Source organism: Astyanax mexicanus, chromosome 16 (assembly GCF_023375975.1).
Source record: "Astyanax mexicanus isolate ESR-SI-001 chromosome 16, AstMex3_surface, whole genome shotgun sequence".
Taxonomy (NCBI): domain Eukaryota; kingdom Metazoa; phylum Chordata; class Actinopteri; order Characiformes; family Acestrorhamphidae; genus Astyanax; species Astyanax mexicanus.
In genome coordinates this window covers 10,273,326-10,290,768 of record NC_064423.1, presented here as the reverse complement: position 1 = coordinate 10,290,768, position 17,443 = coordinate 10,273,326, and the positions used below count along the sequence as shown (strand labels likewise).

The following is a 17,443-nucleotide window of genomic DNA, read 5'->3' as shown; positions in this document are numbered from 1 at the left end:
CTGTGTAAATATGTAATAATAACCTGGGACTTACCTAACAACCAATAAGGATTATTTTCTGTAGGAACTCATAACATTATCAGCATATATTAAGCAATCATGCTAAGTTTAAGCACCGTTATCTCTCATATATCTCTCATATGACTATAGAGCATACTTAAAATCCTATAATTTTCCAAAAATCGTTTGTGCGCCTTATGTATGTATTTTAACAGTCAGGTATTAATAAGCAGTAAAGCCACTCTGTTGAAGTACAGCATTATTAGCATTAGCCGCTAACCAAGCTAAGCGTTAGCTCTTGTACCATTCAGAGGTATTATTCGCCTGTAGCCTGCTGCTAACCCTGGCTAGCACTGCTGGAGCAGCTTCAGCATTAGCCGTTTACCGCACTAAGCGCTAGTCCTTTTGCTGTTTAGAGGGGTGTATTTTTTACCGTAGCCTGTGCATTTATAGTGTTAAAACAAGCTAGTGGGCGGCATTAGTGGAATCTAGGAATCTAAGCTTACTGTGCTCATTTGACTATAAAATATATATATATATATATATTTTTTTTAGACAGTTTAGAGTCCAGAAGGGCCCAGAGGATGAATGCAAGGTGGGCTAGTTTTCTCCCTAACAAGTAAGCACTGAGCTTCATCTATGGTGTGGTAACCATAGATGTAATGAGCTCAGGAATTCCAATCCTTAGTAGTAGTAGAAATTACACTATTTTAAACCATTAGACAACTGTTAAAAAATAATAAAAAATAAATAAATAAATAAAAAATTTGCCAATTTGAAAAGCTTGGTGTCCCCAAACTTTTGAGCGGCAGTGCAGTATTTACAGTGTAAGACATCATATTGCACTGACCTCCTCCACACTGGACGCTGCAGCTCTCCCAGCTGCTATGTGTCCACAGGTACAGGTACTCGGGTTCTTTCGGAACATCGCTGCTGCTTTCCTGGGACTGATTCAGGGACACCGTGTACTCGTAGTGGATCCCGTATGACTGGTCGTGGAACAGGAGAACCTGAGAGCAGAAGCAGAGAACAGACAGAGAGATACTGAGAGGAAAATCAATCGATAAAGGATTGTGCAAAGAAGTGCAGCTGAGGACGACCAGAGAGATCGAAAATATTGCCTCAATGAAAGAACGTTGTGTTGTCTGCATCATGTAGAATCAGTACTACCAGGGAGTGAAAATAGCCACAGTGGGAACAGAACAGAAGATTATTTCACTGTGAAATCAATGGTAGTCGTCTGATAGAGGCATTTTATCACGTAAGAATGTGCTTTTTCGTTACAAGAAGCCAAATAAGGGCAAGAAGATCTACACAACGGTTAACCAACGTCCTACACCTTGCTGTAAGTTTCTTCACCTTAACATCCTGCTCTTCTAGAGTTTAAAGGCCCACTAGGTAGGATTTCTTTGATTATTTAACTTTTTAAAGAAGTGACATTACAGCTTGAAATTCACTGCACCGCTGCATTGAGGTGTAATAGTAGGAATACTAGTGCTCTTGTGTTTGTGCCGGAGCTCCTCTGAGCTCAAACCAGACTCTTTAAGATTTCCTAGGCGGCCACGACCAAACCTCGCGAGAACTGCACCTCTTTTGAGAACTGCGACCTGCTTTCCGACCTGTATATAGTTCTTACAGTTCTACAAGGACTAAAAATTCCCCATATTTGGAGTTGGTTAACTCTTTACAGAAGCTAACTAGTAGTGATGGGCACAGCAGCTCTTTTAAATGAACTGAATCATTAGAATCCGTTCACTAAACAGATTCGTTCAAAAGATTCGTTCATTTGAACGAATCTTTTGTGCTGTTCGCCTGTGCTGCCCGGTGGAGTTCATATAAGTACTAGATAAAGACAGATTGTAAGTAAATCAGTGGGTATTTCTGTTTTGTAAGGAGCTTAAAATGTTAATAAGAGAGTTAAAAGGTTATTAAAACAACCAGAGTGTAAATATGTGATATATAAGTTAAGTTAAAGTGTTTGTTTTAACTGCTAAAGCTGTAGGCTAGCAGGCGAAAGTTAGCAGCGATTAGCATTTGCGATTAGCATTAGTGATCGGGTTAAATGTGTAAATGTATCATTTTAAGCTTAGCTTGCAGTAAATTGGCCCAAACTGAAATATACATTTAAGTCTGGGGCTTGTAAAAGCTTTTACTGATACTGTGTTTTTATTTTAATATTATTTCATGCTCTGAAAAACACGTTGTAGACACAGAAGAAATGTCTCGTTTTAGTCGTGATTACAATAAAGTAAACATTTCAAGCTAAAAGACACAAATTGATGATGGTTGTAATTATTTTCGTGTGCTTTTTATTTTCTGATGGAAAAAGTAGCTTACATGCAGATGGATTTTCCACTACTTATGTAGTACATAACAGTCTATTGTATATATGAATTTCAACCAGTATATATATATATACACTTTATATGTATATGTAGGGGGAGCCCAAGAGCACAAATCTCAATCCTACCTAGTGCAGCTTTTAAGAATGACACTAATCCATTTATCTCAGCATATGTTCAGTTCTGTCAGCAGCTCACCTGACTTACTAAGTTTAACAATTTACAAACCAGTTATTGATATAATGAGAACTAGAAATAAATAAATAAAAAAATTAACTCAGATGAGGAGAGATTAGGAGATGTTTTAAGGAAAACAGGGCTGTAAAAGCTGCACTGCTTTTTGTAAATTTGCTGTTTGTATTTATTGTAATGCTTTCAGTGTTTTACTGAGCTAATAAACACTTACTTCACAGATAAGACACTTATTTTTTACTGAAATTCCCACAGGTGCCTAAAACATTTGCACAATACTGTAGATCCAAAACAGGACGCAGTCAACAGAACAGTCAAGAACAGTGCAGAACAGTCAAGCAGGAATACAGTAACAGTATATGGATATGGGTAAATAGAATGAATGGGATCCTAAATGAAAATGAATGAAAATGAGTTGGTTACTTCCAGAAATATAAATAAATATACATCATAAATACATATATGCTTGTCAGCAGACACAAGGCAATATCAATAAAAGATACCAGCAGGCCATCACTGAAGAGCATCATTGAAGCGCATTGCTTATGCAGAGTACTGCCAGGAGAAAGAGAGTCAGAGAGTACTCGTATCCATCCTCTGTAATCATGTCCAAGTAATGGCACTAGACTCCAGCTAACCAGGACCAGAGCGAGAGCTCTCCAGCTCATCTCTTCATTCTGAAGAGAGCATGGGAGCTACGCTCTGGAGGCTAATGGTTTGTGAGCAGAGGCCGGCCGAGTGATCTCTGAACGAGCCTTTTCATTTCCTCCATCCTCTCTCTATCTCTCTCTGTAGAAGAGAAGAACTCTTTCATCTGAAGGCCTTCGTTCACCATTAAACCTGACGACAGCACTGACAGCTCAATATTTCTGAATGCTCTCCATTATGATTGGAAGTTCAGGGAAAGATCAAGATCAACATTTCAGCTTTTAATTTCTAGGTATTTCCAGGTGTAAATACCTGGAAATAAAAGCTGAACTTGAAGCTTACTTGTATTTCTGCATAAATTGGTTGTTAAATGTGTTCTGATCTTCAGCTAAGTCATAACAATAGAGAAACACAGTCTGCTTAAACTAATACCACACAAAAATAGTATGTTTGCATGGTTTTATTAAACACAACATTCACAGTGAACACCAGTTTTGAGTTTGCTGTTCTTAAGAAGCATTGCTTGATGTGAATCAGGCCTCGCACGAAAAAGATCCAGCTCTCAGAAGACCTAAGTTCAAGAACTGTTGACTTACATGAAGCTGGAAAGGGTTACAAAAGAATCTCTAAAAGCCTTGATGTTCATGTGTCCATGGTAAGACAGACAGTCAGTCAGTCTAAAAATTCCCAAGCTTACCAAGACATTTTGCAGGAAAACTCAAGACCATCTGTTCGCCAACTGAAGCTCACCAGAGGATGGATGATGCAACAGAACAACGACCCAAAACATAGAAGTAAATCAACAACCAAACGGCTTTAACAGAAAAAAAAACACATCTTCTGGAGAGTCCTGACCGCAACCCAATTGAGATGCTGTGGCCTCATGACCTCAAGAGAGCGATTCACACCAGATATCCTGAGAATATTACTGAACTGAAACAGTTTTGTGAAGAGGAATGATCCAAAATTCCTCCTGACCACAGGAAATGTTTGGTTGAAGTTTTTGCTGCCAAAGGAGAGTCAACCACTCAGGTTCACATACTTTTTCCCCCCTCACTGTGAATTTTAACATGTTGTGTTCAATAAAACCATGCAAACATATAGATTTTCATGTGCTATTAGTTTAAGCAGACTGTGTTTGTCTATTGTTGTGACTTAGATGAAGATCAGAACACATTTAATAAGCAATTTATGCAGAAATCCAAGCAATCCCAAATGGTTCACATACTTTTTCTTGCTACTGTATAGACCTTGACTTAAGTACCATCTTCACAAACTAAAAATTTCAAATTAGAAAAAGCTTTAGTTTAGTAAGAGCTCGTGATTCATATTCATGGCTCATTGGAAATGCATGGTGTTTAAAACAGTTTGCATCAAGCAACTTTAAACATCTTGCTAAATAACTAGCTAAACATCTTTCCTTTGATGTGAAACCTGATTAAAGAGATGTTGATTACTCCGGGTATCTTACGTGGAATTATATGATGCATTTACATATAAAAAGCAACACCTACAACTCTCAACAACTCTCAGTTTAAGGCTGTTTGCATCAAATCATCCCTACGTCACAGCCAGGAGCCCCGAAGCGCCGCAATCTTGCTAAAATATTCCGGAGAGGGATGAAAACACTCGAGCCGTTTGAAGTTAAGCGTCTCTGATCCGAAGGAGGGGGGAGAATCTGAGAGCCCGTTCCATTTCTTTATTACACTAATTGGGCAGCTTTCACACAGGGGTCCTTCAGGCTCCTCCGACAACGTGTAGTGTTTAGTTTTCCTCCAGAACTTTCTGAATGCTGAGAGCAATGTGGATGGTCTCTTGCGTGTACATGCATGTTCTCATAGAGCTTCAGGGAAGAACCAAAAGAACCTTAACTGGAACAAGGTGTAAAGAAGATCACGTTTCATCCGATTGCCTGACTAAATTGTGTCGAAGTGCAGGGAATGATGTCACGATGATGTCATGCAGATAAGTGTCTCAGGAGAACAGCACACTCGTAAAGGTTTAAGGTCCAGGTTTAACAAAACATCTGAGTCACTACTCCAAAGAATGATCAATTCCTGCTGTTTCCTAACCATTTGGCGTGTTTGTTCCGGATTAAGGAAATCGGGGGCTTTCCAAGCTCTAAATGACATCCGTTCAGATCATGGAAAACGAGAAATATTTGACCATTATCAATGAAGTCATGAAAGCGGTCAGCAAAACAAACAGCCCAACCCAAAACCTTTTTGGAATTTTTTTAGGACTTAAAAAATGGCTACTATGATCTAGAGAAGATCGCTGGTTCGAATCCTGGCCATGCATCTTGCCATCTGCAATATTGGCCTTGCTCTCTTTGGGTGGGTAGATGGCGCTCTTTCCCCTCACCACTCCTCCTAGGGTGATGTTGATCAGCACAAGGCATCTGTGAGCTGATGTATTGAAACAGAGTCGCTGCGCTTTCCTCCAAACATGCTGGATGTGCAGCAATGCTACAGTTCAGCAGCAGTTATAAAAAAAGTGGCGATGGCTGACTTCACATATATCAGAGGAATGAGTGGGTTGGGTAATTGATTATGTAAACTGGGGAGAAAATGGGAAAAATTATATTAAAAAAAAAAAAAAAAAGCTACTATGTTGGGAGACTGCTGTTCAAATCCTGGTCATGCAGCTTGCCATCAGCAATATAGGCCTTGCTCTCTCTCTCCGGGTGGGTAGATGGCGCTCTTTCCCCTCATCACTAGGTGTCTGTGAGCTGATGTTTTGACATTGAATCACTGTGCTTTCCTCCAAACGTGCTGGATATTCAGCAATGCTGCAGCAGCTAAAAAAAAAAGAGGCGGTGGCTGACTTCACATGTGTCAGAGGAGGCATGTGCTAGTCTTCCCCCTTCTGGTGTGGCATCACAAGTGATAGGGGGGAGTCTTAATGAGTGGGTTGGATAGCTGGGGGATAAAAATTATTTAAAAAAAAAAGTATTGGATCTCTATAAAACAGGGTTCACACACTTTTTAACCAATGCATTTCCATGATTTTTAAATGAGTTTTCTATGCCTTCAAGGCATAGAAATATAAAGTTCAGAGTTCAGAAATCAATATATGGTGGAATAACCTTGGTTTTAACCACATTTTTCAAGTTTTCATGCATTTTGGAATGTTCTCCTCCACCAGTCTTACACACTGCTTTTGGAAAACTTTATGCTTTACACTTCTGGTGCAAAAATTCAAGCAGTTCAGCTTGGTTTGATGGTTTGTGATCATCCATCTTCCTCTTGATTATATTCCAGACCTTTTACCAATTTGGTAAAATCAAATTTGTTAGCTCAAAATACATTTTCTCCATCGATAAACTGAAACACAAAGATTTGTAGACCAAATTTCCAGGACTTTTCCAAAAACTTTCAGGGTATTTTTAATTTTCCAAAACTTATCCAGGCCTGGAAATTGATATTTGTAAATCCCATGACTTTTCCAGGTTTTTCATGGCCGTACAAACCCTTACAAAAGTGTAAAGAAACGTGCAAATATAAGATAATAGCCAGTATAAATAGGTGTGGTGTCCCCTAAGGGTGTACACTAAGCCCTAATGTGTTTAGTGTTTACCATGAGGTGGAGAGGAGTCTTTGTGGGCCCTTTAGCAGACATCTTTTCCCACAGTCCTCTCCGGACGTAGCGGACGGTGGTGCCAGCGAGCTCGAACTCCCCCGGCAGCTCGATCTTCCAGTCGTTGTTTATGGATCTCTTGCTTGAGTCCTTTAAAGCTAAAAAAAAAAAAGGCAGATAAAAAAAGATACTTTGGTAACACTTTCTATGAATCAGGTATCTATAAAGCATTACAAATGGGTACGCAGACACATTACAATATGCAGATCAGACAATCAATAATACCGCCCCCCCCCCCCGCTGACTGACATCCAACCATCTGCGTCTCACCACTATCAGATGCACACTGCTGCTACTGCTGCAGCTCAGCCAATCAGCTCTCCCTCCTGCCCTGCCACTTTTAAACCCATACATCACCCAGTGCCCCTCCCAAACTACCCCTCACTTTTTTTTTTTGCTTTTTTCAAACTTGAGCTGATGGTGGAGTCAGCAAAATCAGAGGGTTTGGCGCCCCTTTAAACAACTCAATGTTGTTCACTTAGCAACAAGCAAAGAGCAACTGGAATACCATAGCAGCCACCTTACAACTGAATTGCATCCCCCCAGGACCCCGCCAACATGCTCACATGGCACTCATAAGGTGGAATGTGGGTATGGGCTCTAAGTGGGCTCTATGGGGACCATTTGAGACATCCGTACAAAGAGCATGTATTCTTCAGGAAATAGACTGTCCTTCCAATGTCCTCATCCACTTCTCCTCAAGTGGGAACAGAGCATTTATACAGCAATAAACCAACCAGCGGGGCTTTCTTAGCACTTAATGCTGAGCCCACCATCCTATAAGTCTTCATTTCTAAGCAAAAAAAACGCCTAAAGAGACACAGCAGTGGAACAGGTCCATCTATCTAAAGAGGAACTCAAACACAGTTGTCTCAAACACATCCAAACCAAGTCTTATTAACTCACTGACACATTCAACATGTGACCCCATCCATCTCATTTTGTTCCTTCTGTTCCCTCCTCTCTTCCCTAAACAGCTTAACAGAGAAAGATAAACGACAGGGACTTTTATTTGAACATAGCACAAAAAAGGAAGAATGTTTGTGTTTGATAGATTTGTTTTTTCTTGGTTGTATCAATGCTTATATCATTTAAAACCCTGATATTTTTTAATTTTTTTCCCCAAATTTAGCTAGGCCAATGGTCCCTCCCATTACTAGTGATGCCACAACACAAGGAAGGTGAAGACTAGAACAGGCATCCTCTGACACATGTGAAGCCAGCATTGCCGAGTAGCATCACAGCGCACTCGGAGTAAAGTGCAGCAACTTAGTTCCGATACATCAGCTCACAGATGCCTTGCGCCGATCAACATCACCCTTTGGAATGATGAGGAGAAAGAGTGCCATCTGCCCACCCAGAGAGAGCAAAACAAATTGTGCTCTCTCAGGGCTCCGGCAGCTGATGGCAAGCTGCATAACTGGGATTCGAACCAGTCAATATCCCCATTCAAATGATGCTTTGTTGTATGTGGGTTGTGTCCAAGAAAAATTTGCCAAATCAAAAACAGCTTATTTTGCTGTTAGTATTGATGCTTGTTTTTGGGAGTCTAATATTTGATGGTGCATCAAATTTCAATGTAACAAATGTTACAAAAACAATACAATACATTGCAATATTGATATTTTCTCACATCTCTACTTCGCACTGCACCCGAGTTTAACCTAAGACCACTGAATTCAGGAGGTCTATGGACTATGGACCACTTTCACACTTTCACACTTAAAGGGGACATGAAACACTTCAAGTATTTAGTTTAATTCACAAGATGTATTTTCACTCTAACAAATTTTATAAGTTTAACAGTTGTCAGTGAAGCGGAATTAAAATAATAAGCAATCTAAATGTCATTTTTTTTAAGTAAGGGCAGCGCCATCTTGTCCCAGCGCTGAAAGTGACGTCACGAGGTTGGTTCTCGCACGCCTCACTACTAGAATCTATGAGAATACCGTAATTTAGCTCTTCAATAAATAATAAAATCCAAACCAAAACTCAATGCAGAGCGGGGGGGGCACTTTTGTATTGCCCCTGTGTGTAGTAATGCTGGGAGTAGTGAAATTTAATAGCGTGAGGAATGAGAAATATTTACTTTCACTTTCATACCTTCAGCGGGGGCTCGCAGCGCTGAAGCGTGAGAATCCTCCGGTTAGCTGCAACGCTAGGGGTTAGTGGCGAGCACTTTCTAGACCAGGACTATGTGAAGGAGAGGGGTTTGAGTCAGGAGCATTAGCGCCGGATAAATAAGCTGAAGTCCGAGGCTTTTTTCCTCCGTTTTTTATTTTTCCTCTGATCAGCTAGAATGTACAGACCGTCCGACTGATGGTAACGCTATGAGAGCAGCAGCTGTGAGCCGCACCAGCCAAACAACACGACCACCCAGCAGAGCAGCGAGAGGTACCGTTACCGAAAATCTAGATAAAATTACAATTTAAAGATAACATAGCTAGCGTTAGATACTTAGCTAGCTATCTTATTCTAGCTAGCCAACGCTAGCTAACTAGCTAACACTAACTAGATGAAGCTAAGTACCCAGTAAGCATTCTAACTTCTAAACTGAACGGTTTATCAACCAAACAGCGCCTGGATGTTTCAATATCCACTTAAATCATGTTCGTTTCATTCAGTCTTAATAGACTCTGGACTTTGCATGTTAAATAGCTAAATGTATATAAAATAGCTGGTTAACTGGATGGTAGTACCTGCTGTGGACGCGCTGCAGGGTTCTGCACAGCTCCACGTAGAGAGAGAATAAACACTCCCAAAACCCCTCGCTCTCAGAAAAGCATCTGAAAAGTTCTGCTCAGGTTTATACAGGAAAAATCTCTGAGTAAATGCTCCATGTTAGCCTAGTTCAGCTTCGTCTTCATCCATAATCTCCACAAATAATAAGCGCTTTTCCTCTAGCTATATGCCTGGGATCTTAAACCAACCAACCTCGTGACGTCACCAGTGCTGCACGGGCAACATGGCGGCGCCCTAGCTCAAACGTAACAAACATAAATATATTATAATTTAGTGTGTAAACATTTTATATATAAAAAAAATCCCCCCCAAATAAATTCCATTATATTTAATACCTTAGAAAACTTGTACAAACTGAAATGTTTCATGTCCTCTTTAACCACCCTTCTGGGTCCCACTATGTGCCACAGTTCGAAAAATCGAATCCTGAATCATGATACCATATTTTTCTGACTATAAGGTGCACTTGATTATAAGGCGCACTATTAATAAACAGCTATTTTCTGGTCTATTTTCATACATAAGGCACACAGGATTATAAAGTGCTTTAAGCAACACTAGTAAGGATGAACACTTGAAGTGAACAAGGGTGTCGGCATGTTTTCCTGCCAAATACAGTGCTATCCAGCCGTGGTTAGCAGTGCTAGTAAATTCCGCCCAATAGCACTAGACTGAGGAACCCTGAATGTTCCAGTAACCCAGGGTGCTATCAGCTAGCGGTTCATCCCACGTAGCTTGTTTTAACATGGTAAACGCACAGACTACAGTCCAAAATACTCACCTCTGAATGGTGAAAAGGCTAGCCTTGTGGTTAGCGGCTAATGCTAATACTACTCCAGTCTTAGTGCTGGAGAAATTTCACTGAAACCTCTATTATTATAACGCTGTACTTCAGCAGAGTGGCTTTAGTGCTCCTTACAACCTGACTGGTAAAATTCATATATAAGGTGCACCGGATTATAATGTGCAATGACTATTTATGTGCACTTTATTGTCTGAAATATAGTCTGAAAAAAACAGTACTTTTCCATCAGCAGCCGGAGCCCGAGAGAACACAATTGGCCATGCTCTATCTGGGTAGATAGATTCTGCTTTCTCACCACGTCACTCTAATTGCGATGCTGGCTGGCATAGACATATGTTGGCTGAAGCATTATAGCTTGGTACCTTGTGACACCTGTCTTGGTTTAAATTGGTGAGAAAACTGCACACACAGCATACTTTTCCCGCCATTACAATAGCAAAGAAAGGTTTTTGCCTGTTTCAGGCTTCCCTGTCCTTTATGATCAATATATATATATATATATATATATATATATATATATATATATATATATATATATATACATACATATATATTAATAATATACATAATTTATTTGGAAAAGTTTGCTTTTGTTAGCCTATATGCTGAATAAAAAAAGAAGCTCAATAAAACATTTATATTTATATTTAAATATTTAAATTTTACTTATTAGGTTATAGAAATTAAAGCTTGAATAAAACCATTTTCCATTTATTAAAAATGATTTAATTGGACGATGCAGATGCAGGGAACGCCTTTGTAACGCCCACATGTGACCAGTTGGAGGGGGGCACTGCGTTCATGTGCATTGATGCGATGGAGCACTGAAAAGGCAGCATTATTGTCTCAATTGTTAAATGTTAATACAATTTAATGTATAAATGAATGTATAAAATCATAAGCTATACTCTACATTAATTATGACTGAAAAATCACATGAATTTGTATATGTAGATCAGACCCTCCTTTTCACTTAGAGACGGAGGAGCAGCTTTGTTTACTACTCGCGTAAAGTTGTGAAACGTGGTTGCCCACACACTGCACAATAGAAAACTGTGTGTGAGGGTGTGTTTGTGTGCTTTGTAGAACAGATGTTCTCTCCTCTCAAAGGGAGGGGGAGGCTTTCATGTTGCGTCCAGCAACTTCACAAATGCCGTTGAGTGTCCTTTCATTAGGAAAGAAAAGCTGGACTGAGCTAGACCACAAATCTGCTCCTTTAACTCAGCTCATTCGGGAAAACAGAAAGCAATAATGTCAGTAAAAATGTCTGAAGACTTTACACTGAGTAGTATTCATTTACGTCTCAATATTGTTGCATGCCTTATGGAAGCTAAAATATGCATTTGGAGCCTCCTACCTAATACCAGAATTTCCGCGCACCTGAGTATAAGCCGTACTTTTAATTAAATAAGCTATGTACACAAATAACATTACGTAGCGCGAACAGGGTTGTAATATGGCACGTTTAAAAAATACAGTAGCCTACCAGCAAAAGTCACAAGAGTAAAGTTGTATTATTAATAGGGAAAAGTAGATGAATTACTTGGGCTGCCAGTTTAGTCCTCCAGCACCATTAGCTGCTAACTGCTATTTCCCCATTCAGAGATGAGTATTATCGACTTGTAGTCTGCTCCTAACCCCGGCTAGCACTGCTGGAGTAGCATTAGCATTACATGCTAACCACGCTCGCTATTTCCCCATTCAGAGGTGAGTATTATCAGCCTGTAGCCTGCTCCTAACCCCAGCTAGCACTACTGGAACAGTTAGCCGTTAATGCTAATGCTCCACTCTAAGTGCTAGAGAAATTCGGGAATCTAAACTTACTGTAAATAAACAGAAGCACTTTACTAACACAAAGAAACAGTTTTCAGGAGAGAAATCTGTGTAGATTAACATTTAGCACTTGTTTGACTTTAAAAGAAAGTCTTTTTTTATTACAGTCTCGTTTACTTAACTTAGTTAGCTACACCAACACACTAAAATGACAGGTGTTTCAGTGTCACTGTCCAACACCTGTATCTTTATATTGGGTGGGCTTATAGTTATAGTTCAAGATAAGCCCTGACTGCCTGATTTCTGATAAATGAATGACACACTATGAAACCCGATACCGATATTTAAAATTAAATTGGTCCCATCTCTACTCTCAAACTCACTAGGCCTTCAAAAAGATCCACAAGGCCACTCCCACCTGGGATGGGGAGATTTACAACCAGCAGCTACAAAACAAAGCATCTGTGAACAGATCCTGGACAGGTCAATCGTTTCCAGAGTCTTTTATCTTTTTTAGTGATCAACACCAGCGTTAGAGCTGATCCCCAGCCTGTCACCGCTGCTCAGTGCGGGGGTAACAGAATGATGATGAGCAGCTCGGTGTGGATTCAGCAGCGGAGTTGAGTCGGACACACTGAGGTCTGTGGGGGTGAGGGAGGAGGGCAGTTGTTATGGCAACAAGATGAGCAATTTACCAAGGAAGCTGTGGGATGGCTTGTCCTCTACTACTTTGATTCTCCGAGCTCCCACCGGAATGACGGCTGCCTCGATGTAACCTGTGGAGAGAGAGAGAGCCAGAGAGTTTGATAATGTGGTAACTGGAGCTGATCTGAGCTGTGTGTGTATATGTGTGTGTGTGTGTATATGTGTATATGTTAAAGTGACTGAAATGTGTTGCAATCGTGTCTGTATCTGTAAAATAACTGGCCCCATTATTAGAAACCCCTTCCTTGTAGCTCCATCCACTTTTCTGGTATAAAGTTATCTGGACTTTCATCTTGGAAGGGAATTTTAGGTGGTACCCTTAAAATTGCAACCTCAGTCACAAGAGTCTGTAACTGTTCACTTAATTTGTATAATGAACCAAAACGGTACTATCAATGATCATCTATTTTCTGGTTTATTTTGCTAGATAAGGTTCACTGTATTATACTGCATTTTTCGCAATATATATTCTCTCAAAATCCTTTTATTTACCCAATAATTGTCAGTGCGCCTTTTAATCCAGTGCGCCTTATGTATGAATTTTACCAGTCAGGTTGAGAGCAGCAGAAAAGCTACTCCGGCTAGCACTGCTGGAGTAGCATTAGCATTACCTGCTAATTGCACAAGCTCTTTCGTCATTCAGAGGTGTAGTGGTGTAGCCTGCGCATTTACTGTGTTTAAACAAGCTAGGTAGGGCAATACATTAGCGGTTAGCCGCTAATGCTACTGCTCAAGCCTTCGTGTTGGAGAAATTTGGAAATCTAAGCTTACTATAAATAAACAGAAGAGCTTTACTCACCCAAACAGGTCTCTAATACATAGAATTCATACATAACAGATAAGGCGCACTGAGAATTTTTGGGAAAATTAAAAGATTTTAAGTGTGTCTTATAGTGTGAAAAATATCGTATGTGATTCTAATCGTGAGGAAGCTTAAATTCTTGTCCAATCAAAGTAGACCATCTACTTTCATAATCCATGTCTATGCTAATTAACACGCTAACTCTATACACCCACATGCCAGAAGTCATGGGATAGTAAAAGGGTCATGAGGTGTTATCTTGTAAGGGAGGTTGAACACTGGCCAACATGCTTATTGCAAAATAAGGTGTATTACCGATGTGAAGCCTGATAGGTGGGACAATCCAATAACACTGAAGCAGACATTTGCGTCTTTTATTTTACATTGTATACTGGAAATACGTTGTGATTGTGACCGGTAGCATCTGGCTAGAACTGTCTGTGCAACTGTGTCAGAAAACACACTCTCACACAGGCCTCACATACAGTATATATAATCATTATCGTCCTTTATCATCATCTAGAAACACACTTTAGTACTAGTATAGTGTATCTACATGCAGCACCAGAGCGGGGTGGGGGGGTATGTGTGGCTTCAGCTTCAGGAGTGTGCAAATTTCTGTCAGTTTAGGATTCAAATGAGCGCATAGTGAGCTCTGATTAAAACCAGAACATTTCTCTTAATCAAACGCACACACACACACACACACACACACACGCAGACATTTCTCCAGTCGGTGGCATCGTGCCACACTGTGTTTAGGCAGTAATGATAAAACAAAGCTGTTGATTTGTTTATGATATCCCCCGCTGACTGAGACCCTCCGATGAATAATAATAAAAAAAAACTTTCAAAGCCTCAATCAACAGAAACACCACTAGAGAAAAATGGATAGAGGAATAGTAGGAACGATGAACAGAGGCACAAAGAAAAACAAGCAATGAGAAAATAGAAAGGGGATAAGAAAAAGAGAGAGACAGAGAAAGAGAGACAGTTAGAGAAACAGAGAGGTCCAATGCGGGGATAGGACAGAGTGAGAAAGAGACAGAAAGAGTGGCAGATGGTGGTAAGAAAGAGAAAGTGAGCGAGAGAGAGAGAGAGAGACCAAATAAATAAATAGGAAAATACGAAAATGTTAATGTGCTTTGTGTGAGAGAGGCAAAATCAGAGTGAGAGATAGAGACAGAAAGGAAGAGAGAGAGAGAAATAAGAAAACAGTAAGAAAGATGGAAAGAAAAAAGAGAGGCAAAAGAGAGACAAAAAAAGAAGAAACTATGATAACTGTTCATGGGTATGTGTGAGAGAGACACAAATCAGAGTGAGATAAGAAGACAAAAAGTTAAAACGAGAGGGAAAGTGAGGGACGGAGTAAGAAAGGGTGTAAGAAAAGGAAAAAGAGAGAAAAAGAGGGATAAGTGACATATGCCAAAGCAGAGGCAAAAAAAGGAGAGAAACAATTAAATGAAGAACAGAGAAAAAGAGGGAGAAGGTGTGAGAAACAGTGAGAAAGATGAAGAAGAATAGAGAGACACATGATGAGAAAAAAAGAGGGAGTGAGAAGAAAGAGACTGAGAGAAACAAAGAAAGAAAAAAATATCATAACTGTTAATGGGTTTTGCGTGGGAGAAACCCAAAATCAGAGAGACAGATAAAGATAAAGGGTGTGTAAAAAAGGGGGGAGAGAGAGAAACAAATTGACCAACACAGAGGCAACGAGGAAAAAAAGGGAAATGGGGCAAGAAACAGCAAAATGAATGAAAAGAAGAATAGAGAAAGGGAGTAAGAAGGAGCATGAGCGAGAAGGCTGTTCATGAGAGCTATAGACAAAAAGGGAGGAAGAGAGTGTGAAAATGATAGTGAAAATAAGAGAGTGAGGGATGGAGTAAGGGTGTAAAAAAGGGAAGAGAGAGAGACAGAGAAAGAGAAAGAGAGAGAAAGACAACAGATAAACATATCAATACAGAGGCAATTAGGAAAAAAGAGGGAAACTGGGTGAGAAACTGTGGGACAGATGAAAAGAAGTACAGAGAAACAAGTTACGAGAATATGTGAGAGAGACAAAGACAGAAGTGTGACAGATACAACAGTAAAACAGAGAAACAAGTTAAGAGAAAAAAGAGAGGGAGTAAGAAGAAAAGAAAAAGTTATAGAGACAAAGAAAGAAGAAAAACAAAAACTGTTAATGGGTATGTGTGTGAGAGGGAGACAAAAATAGAGAAAGAGAAAGAATGAGTGTAAGGGATGGGGTAAAAAAAGAGTGCAGGGGGAGAGAGAGAGAGATAGATAGGAAAAAAGAAGTAGAGAGAAAGAGAGATAAGAAATAAGGAAATACGATAGATGTTCATTGGTATGTGTGGCAAAATCAGAGTGAGAGATAGAGACAGATATAGAGATATAGATAATGAGAACGAAGGATGGAATAAGACAGAATGCAAGACAGGAGAAGGGACGATATAGATAGAGAGAGAGAGAGAGAGACTGGGTGTGTAATTGCGATGCGGAGGGGTCGTTTTCCACAAGCTGAATGGGGTTATTCCAATTTGACCTTTACAGAAATAGGGAAAGTGCAGCGGTAAATATCCACCCAGCTCCACATTACACTCCATCACTACACCACCAGCTCACTGCAGAGTTCAGCCCCCCCCCCCCCCCGCTCACTATTACACCATTACACTCACCTTTCACAATCAAGATGAGCTGAGTGAAGATTCATGGCAACAAGGCATCAGTTGTTTGTTGTATTTGTTTGTTTGTTGTTTAGATAAATCAATCAATTATTGACACTGGCCACTTTATTGGAACCCCCTCCCTTTTAGCTATACCCTTCAACCTTACTGTCTATTGCGTCGCTGTCCAAGGGAAAAAAAATAAATGTCCATTTTTGTTGATTTTAAATTTACTACATAATTTCAACACACAAACGGTCCCTTACACTCTGACAAAATGTATTGATAAATAGACCAATAGAAATTCTCCAAAAATACCTGAAATAAACTCTTTTTTACACTGACTTCCATTGAAAGTTAAGAAGGTCTTATCTCTCTCCTGCAAAGTTGCTGTTTTGGATTTTCATTGGACAATGACGAAGGACTCATACTCATACTGGTGTTTCTAACAAATTGACCAGTAACTTGAAACATCAGTTAGTGTTCTGAAAAAAATCATAGTGCTAGCGCTTGGCCCGCTTGACCACTCGGCGCTCACAGGCCGGTGTTTCTAATAAAGTGGCCAGTGAGTGAAAGTACAATGTATAGGTGTTTCTAATAAAGTGGCCAGTGAGTGAAAGTACAATGTATATGTGTTTCTAATAAAGTGGCCAATGAGTGAAAATACAATGTATAGGTGTTTCTAATAAAGTGGCCAGTGAGTGAAAATACAATGTATAGGTGTTTCTAATAAAGTGGCCAGTGAGTAAAAAAAGTACAATGTATATGTGTTTCTAATAAAGTGGCCAATGAGTGAAAGTACAATGTATATGTGTTTCTAATAAAGTGGCCAGTGAGTGAAAGTACAATGTATATGTGTTTCTAATAAAGTGGCCAATGAGTGAAAATACAATGTATAGGTGTTTCTAATAAAGTGGCCAGTGAGTAAAAAAAGTACAATGTATAGGTGTTTCTAATAAAGTGGCCAGTGTGTGAAAGTACAATGTATATGTGTTTCTAATAAAGTGGCCAGTGAGTGAAAGTACAATGTATTGGTGTTTCTAATAAAGTGGCCAGTGTGTGAAAGTACAATGTATATGTGTTTCTAATAAAGTGGCCAGTGAGTGAAAGTACAATGTATATGTGTTTC

The 17,443-nt window shown here is 39.7% G+C and overlaps 1 protein-coding gene across 2 annotated transcripts in view; it reads right to left on the bottom strand.

Annotated features, from left to right (window-relative positions):
- The window catches only part of adamts17 (ADAM metallopeptidase with thrombospondin type 1 motif, 17), a 170,850-nt gene that overhangs the window by 31,457 nt on the left and 121,950 nt on the right, over positions 1-17,443 (bottom strand). For both annotated transcript variants that reach the window (XM_049465461.1, XM_049465460.1), the window contains 3 exons: positions 12,837-12,917; positions 6,762-6,919; positions 851-1,010 (listed from right to left, as the gene is read on the bottom strand). In XM_049465461.1, coding sequence (XP_049321418.1) covers positions 851-1,010; positions 6,762-6,919; positions 12,837-12,917 — 399 coding nt within the window. The remainder of the gene's footprint in view (positions 1-850; positions 1,011-6,761; positions 6,920-12,836; positions 12,918-17,443) is intronic.